Consider the following 6,695-nt stretch of genomic DNA (forward strand, 5'->3'; position numbering starts at 1 on the left):
TCCAACCGGTTCAACAACAACAACAGTATCAATAGGCAGTAGCAACGCCCCCCCCCCCCCCCCCCCCCGACCCCTTTTTGATAAGAGAAGCAGCAGACTCCCGCGTGTGAGTATTCCGAGTGTGCTGCTTGGATGATGCAGTGCTTCAGTGCGGTGTCACGGTTTTCCCTGGAATACTGGTCCCCGCTGCGTATTAGATGTATATTTCGAGACACATTCTCCCTCTGCCAAGCATATCGCAGGTTGCTGATTCATAGGGCCGTGTGGAGGGGGGGGGGGTTGTGGTTACAGCATCGTCACAACATCTATCAGCATCGTCACTTCCGTCATCGCGCTCCTGAGTCAGAAGCGCGCGCAGCTCCAGCCTTTTATTCTCTTAGTCAACTCCCTACAGCCCACCCCTTCTCCATCGTCTATCACCTTGCGCAATGCGAGCTGCACTTTCGTGCGTGGCCGCCGCCGTGGTCCGTGGAGTTCCTGTTTTTTAGTCGCTCCTCGGTGACGACGTGATTGAACACGTCATTCTTGCTTCCCGGTAAAGCCCGGGTTCGCGGATGATTCAGCAGCAGCTACAGTGACGAACACCTAAACAGGGCCACCGCGAGATGGGTTACAAATTTCTTCACGGAACTCCGCCATTATAAGCTGCTGTCATACCAAACTTTGTTGCATTTATTGCTACTTATGGGACATTTTAGAAATGTTTTTATTGAATAATTTTGATAGCTGTATTCAATTAAAAAATTAACAGCATTAGCTAGCAATCTTCTAAATGCGGCGGGTAATAAAATAGGATGGAGGGACGTAAAATTCCAACCGATCTGAAAGGTATGCACTATTAAATGCTGACATACAGGGTGCGCCATCAGGATGTATCCCATTTTAAAGTTGAATAACGCCGATATTAAAAAATAAATCATTTTTTTGGGGTATTCTATGCCATTTATTGTGCCATATCAAAGTGTATATAGGAAAGGAATAGGAAATAAGGAAGAAGAAAGGATAGGAAATCCCGAACAAAACCGCTCGCGACGATTAGAAAAATGAATGAAAAAAACTTGGTTTCGTTGGAGACGCTGTATTCGCTTTGCGCCGTAAAAAATCCGTAAAGAAAGTTCAAGGAACTGCTCGTTTGATAGATTTCGGAGTAACAACACAATATATAGACACCTCTAGAAAATTGCATGGATTCTAGGGGTTAAATATTTTTATTACCTGGAAGGGAGAGGGGGTAGAAGGGATGTATTTGTAATAACAGTGATGTAATAACTCCTTTCCCCCCCCCCCCCCCCACACAGAAATTTTTAAGTTTCTGGCACATTTTATGGATTATTTAGCCATTTAAATTTCTGTTACCAAACGCTGAAAGTATGCTATTCGATAGAGGTGTGTGTTGTGTTTTTACTGATTTCAGTTATTAAATTTTGACTTGGGCACACATTCCTAATTCTAGGACCAGTCTAGTAAAGACAATGACAGATTATTTTTAGTAACATTGCAACACAATTTTATTGCTACAATGTTCAGCAGTAAGTAACAAAAATAATCAACTGTAAGCTGTCCGTCACTGTATATTCTCTCGCTCCAATCGCATGTTCTGCCTCATCATCATCAGCTGATTCGTCTGCACGAAAGCACGCCCGTTGAGAGCCCCCCCGTGCTCGCGCTCGCGCTCGCTAGAATGATGAAAGCCTTTAGTTCTGGATAGTCATCACACGGCGATGGCGGTGGCGTCGTCCATGGAATGTGACAATTACGCTAGGAGTCGTCAAGGACAATGTATCGTTTCCCGCTAACCGGCCAATTGATTGTGGGGGTGCTAGATACGTTGATACTGTTGCTCAGGATCTGTCGGTGGAGCATAGCTCTGCGTGGCGCGGATCGTTCGATCCGGGGGGGGTTTCGGCATATAGAACGGCAGCCTACGAGAAGCGGCATGCAGGAGGGACGACGAACACGAAACCGAAGCAGAACCAGAACGCCAGAAGACTCCAAGAAGAACCTGCGGACAGCGCTGGGTTGGAATGCGACTGGATGCGCGGCGCCCGAGACGCGCAGAGTCAATTAGCGAGTGCAGAGACGTACACAAAATGTTCGTTGATGATCTACTCTCAGAACACGAACGCGTATCTTTCTTTCTCTCTCTCTGTGTTTCTTCTTCTTCTCTCTCTCTCTCTCTCTCTCTTTCTTGTTCTCTCTCTTTTTCTCTTTCTCTCTCATCTTACACGTGTGCAGTTGGCTTCATATCAGCAGGATAGAGAAACTGAGGAGAGGACCGAATCGCCAGCATGCGCCCACAGTACCCTTTCCTACCGCGAATCTGACGCACCGCGCTTGTTCTCTCGCTCTGTATGATCCTCATCGGGAGCGCTGCTGTCGCCTCCACTGAAGCAAGAACCGGGTAGGGTCGGACAGCAAGCCCGATGATGATACTATCACAGCCGACCGACCGCAACCGGTGGACCGACGGGTTGGAAGGATGCCACCGCGTACGCATACCTCTTCCATAGGAGGACCCCGCTGTGGCTGTTCCATGTCGATAGTGTCCCGCAGGCGCATGCTGGCTACACACACAAAGACAACTGTATATGTCACAGAGAGAGAGAGAGAGAGAGAGAGAGAGAGAGAGAGAGAGAGAGAGAGAGAGAGACGACGACGACGACGACGACGACGACGAGGACGCAGACATACAAACACAACAATCACGGGGTGTGTGGGGTTAGGGGTAGGAGATCATGCGCTGGATCCGATTTAAGACGAGCTGCCTACGGCACATCCCCTCATTTCCTTGCTGGCCACTGTTTGGACCAGAGGCAGTCTAGTGTCCCATCCATACTCCATACAGTCTACCTTTCTAGCACCACGCTGACTGTGACAATCTGTGTTGTAATCGTTTCGCAACAGTGCGTGTGTCTGTTTGGCGTGCGTTTCACGTGTTCCAGTACCTTGGCTGCTGGGTCCCTGTCCACAGGAAGAGAGGAAGCAAGGACACGCAATCAAACTCCACACCTGCAAAGTGTCTAGGGCATGGCGAGCCAGCAGCAAAATGGCAACCATCGAGGATGCCCTATGAACGGGGGCGGTCACCAAACGACGACCGGCAAGTGTACAGCGCCGGGCGCCGCTCGCGACGATACCATGGCCAACTTCATCCGGCCCGATCAACCGTCCCGGTGTACCTGGTCGGCTGGGACCAGCGAGCCGAGTCCACACCATCACGTATCGCTGTGAGTATAGGAACGCGCCACGCCACGCGTGTCAGGTTGTACTTTTGCGAAGATCTTGCTCAAAGCCCTCGCCAAATGCTTGCTAATCACAAACAGCAGCCATATGCCGTAACGGAGTTGATCCCGTCAGTCCGCGAAATCGCAAGACCAAAGACCCAACACAATCACTCCTCGCGTCAAGTGCGTCAATCGGGCCTCTTCCGGATTTGCTTTTCTATGGTTTTTTTCATCTGCTTTTTCTGTAAGAACCAGTTACAGATGAGATAGTGGAGTCTAGGTGGATTTTTTTGTTATTGTTGTTTTGCGACAATACGAGATGGAGCGCTGAGCACATCAGCTGCTCAAGCGTGCAATCGGGCGATTGCTGGATTCCCGCCTTCTGGAACTGTCGTCTTGTAATGGAAGAGGTGCGGAGGGGGGGGGGGGCGGGAGAAGCGGTCAGAGATCATGGACAGTACGCACACTGGGCACGCGAAACTTCCTATTCCCCCACGCGGTGCTGGCCACTTATCAGCACCAATGGAATCACCAATTCGGTGTTGGTTGTGGTTTCATCTACCAGGCGCGATTGTTATCGTTTGCTCGTGTGTAACTAACCGATTGTACTGACCGCAAACAATATAGAGGCAAGGCCAGACCGCAATCAGTGCTCCACCATCTCGACTTACCCCGGCCACCCGCTTCATATTTCCCGCTCTTCCCCTTTCACCGGCTGTGGTTTCACAGTTCCGGTCTGCTAGTAGCGTTATGGCCGATCCAGGCGCCCCGATGTGCGATTGCACAAACCCAAATCGTGTGGCGTGTGAACAGAAAACTTGCACAAATTTCACAATTTTCAGCTGTTGGTGCAAATCTAAAACATTGGTGCCAAAGGACCATTAATATCTGTCCATGGGGAATTTGGATGTACGGATGTTTATTCTGTACTTTTATTGAAATATGGATGTAGCACGGCACATCAGAGCGACTGGAGCAGCCACTATGTAGCAGAAGGAAAAATGGTTTTCGGAGGTGCCACCCACTACGTAGTACGCTTTGTGACGTTAGGAGCCGTAGATCGGGTACCGGTGGACGAATAAGGATTGACCTATCTTACTTCCTATCCGCAGCGTACCGAAGCCACCGTTGCTCTCCACGATCCTCGAGGCCGTCGGTCAAACACCGCTAGTAAAGCTGAACAAGATACCGGCATCGTACGGTCTGAAGTGTAACGTTTGTACGTATCACAAAGAGCACCGTGGCCGCCACTGGAAGCAGCAGAATAAACGGACCGTCGGGTTCACGCTTTCCTATCTCTCTTACAGACGCCAAGTGTGAGTTCCTGAATCCTGGCGGCTCGGTAAAGGACCGAATCGGGGTGCGCATGGTACTGGAAGCGGAACGCAAGGGGCTGCTGAAGCCGGGCTGTACCATAATCGAGCCGACATCTGGCAACACGGGCATCGGGCTGGCGATGGCAGCCGCTGCCAAGGGCTACCAGTGTCTGATCGTCATGCCGGAGAAGATGTCGAACGAGAAGGTAGACACGCTGAAGGCACTGGGCGCGCAGGTGATCCGTACGCCGACGGAAGCAGCCTTCGATTCACCCGAGGGACTGATTGCCGTGTCGCAGTGTCTGCAGCGCTCGATCCCGGACTCGGTCATTCTCGATCAGTACCGGAACGCGGGCAATCCGCTGGCCCACTACGATGGTACCGGGGCCGAGATCGTGGAGCAGCTCGGTGGCAACGTGGACATGGTGGTGATCGGTACCGGTACGGGCGGTACGTTGACTGGGATCGGGCGTCAGATAAAGCAGTCGTGCCCCACGTGCCAGGTGATCGCAGCCGATCCGGAGGGTTCCATACTGGCCGAGCCGGAGGAGCTGAACCAGTCGGACGTGAGCTTCTACGAGGTGGAGGGTGTCGGGTATGATTTCCTGCCGACCGTGCTAGACCGGAGCGTAGTCGACCGGTGGTACAAGTTCAACGATCGCGATGCGCTGCCTCTAGCCCGCCGCCTGATACGCGACGAGGGACTCCTATGCGGCGGTAGCAGTGGAGGCAACCTGCACGTCGCTCTGGAGGCCGCGAAAGAGCTTGGCGAAGGCCAGAACTGTGTTGTCATTTTGCCGGATAACATCCGCAACTATCTGACCAAGTTCGTCTCGGATAACTGGATGGAGGCGCGGGCGTTCAAGGAGTCGATCAACACGCACAACCATCCGTAAGTTAAATCCGATCAGAGTCCGAGGCGGTACTCCCTCAAAACAAACCTACCAGGGCGACAACGGTACACCACGCATCGTGTCTTCGTTTCCTTTTTTTGTAGCTGGTGGAATGATAGGATATCATCCATTAACATTAGTGTGCCGATCACGGTAAGCGACGATAAGACGATCGCGGATGCGATTGCCCTGCTGAAGCAGCATAATCTCAACCAGCTGCCAGTGGTAAGCGGCACTGGGTACGTAGAAGCAAAACCTCTCTTTGTTCTTTACCCTGAGCTAACTTACGAGTCTTATCGCCATCTTAACTTATCCGCAGTGCTATCAAGGGCGTCGTGTATTTGCCCAATCTGATGGGGAAGCTGTTGAACTGTCTGGCCAAACCGACCGATTCAATCAAGCGGGCGATCTTCAAGCAGTTTGTTAAAATCGACCACCAGGAAACCGTCGGCCGTGCGTCGCGAATCCTGGAGAAGGACTCTTTCATCGTTATCACGCGCACTGAACAAACCGGTACGTTGACATGACGTTCTTAAATCATTGTTCCACCAGTATACCTACCGCTTCTATTTATTCGTTTTCACATTGTAGAAGGGGATGCTCAATACATCGAGAGGTTAGTTGGTGTGCTGACGCAAAGCGAGATCTTCGACTTCATTGCCAACCATTCGAAAGGTGTGCAGCAATGCAAGACGCATTAACCTGGTAAATTTATCGGTTTCAATTTGGGGGACGACTGGTGCAGATCACCTTGGGAGCATCACTGGCACCACATCCGGGGTGCGAAACTATTCTAATGCTAGGATGCATTTGTACTAGCGGAAATAAAGGATTTTTTTAAACTTTTTGAGTACATGCATGGATGCCCCTTTTGACTTTTGATAGCTGTTTGAAATGTACACAATCGAGAAGAATAAAAAAACTAAACATCTTGTATGAAAGCGGCCAATTGTACACTGCTAAAAAAAAGAAACGTGGCGAGTGCGTTTGAAATGAAAGAAAGAGAGCGCAAGTGTGCTCGCGAGACAGAGCGAGAGAGAGGAGCTCGATTTGCTAGAATCCACTCGAGAATCCGCTCGAATCACACGTTGGATGCGGAGCGTGCGTAAGGAACAGCTGTCAAATGTTTCACAGATTTTGCGTGCGTGGAGTGCGGAGTTTCCCTTTTTTTAGTTTCACGAAAACACCGTTTCCTTTTCAACCGCGTTATATTTATGTTTCAGTTTTCTAAATTCGACAGGTAGGCCACTAAGATTACATCA

The 6,695-nt window shown here is 50.5% G+C and overlaps 2 protein-coding genes across 3 annotated transcripts in view; both read left to right on the plus strand.

Annotated features, from left to right (window-relative positions):
• Positions 1–2,703: 2,703 nt before the first annotated feature.
• LOC126579797 (cystathionine beta-synthase) lies at positions 2,704–6,286 on the plus strand. The gene is made up of 6 exons (XM_050243419.1): positions 2,704–3,227; positions 4,337–4,443; positions 4,532–5,432; positions 5,538–5,672; positions 5,753–5,946; positions 6,025–6,286. Exons 1-6 carry the CDS (start codon positions 3,028–3,030, stop codon positions 6,132–6,134), a joined length of 1,647 nt encoding a protein of 548 aa, XP_050099376.1. The 5' UTR covers positions 2,704–3,027; the 3' UTR covers positions 6,135–6,286.
• Positions 6,287–6,558: 272 nt separating this feature from the next.
• Positions 6,559–6,695, plus strand: part of LOC126579793 (protein lava lamp-like) — an 8,692-nt gene continuing 8,555 nt past the window's right edge. For both annotated transcript variants that reach the window (XM_050243394.1, XM_050243395.1), the window contains exon 1: positions 6,559–6,673. The gene's annotated coding sequence lies outside the window, so the exon portion shown is untranslated. The remainder of the gene's footprint in view (positions 6,674–6,695) is intronic.

Source organism: Anopheles aquasalis, chromosome Y (genome assembly GCF_943734665.1).
Source record: "Anopheles aquasalis chromosome Y, idAnoAquaMG_Q_19, whole genome shotgun sequence".
NCBI lineage: Eukaryota > Metazoa > Arthropoda > Insecta > Diptera > Culicidae > Anopheles > Anopheles aquasalis.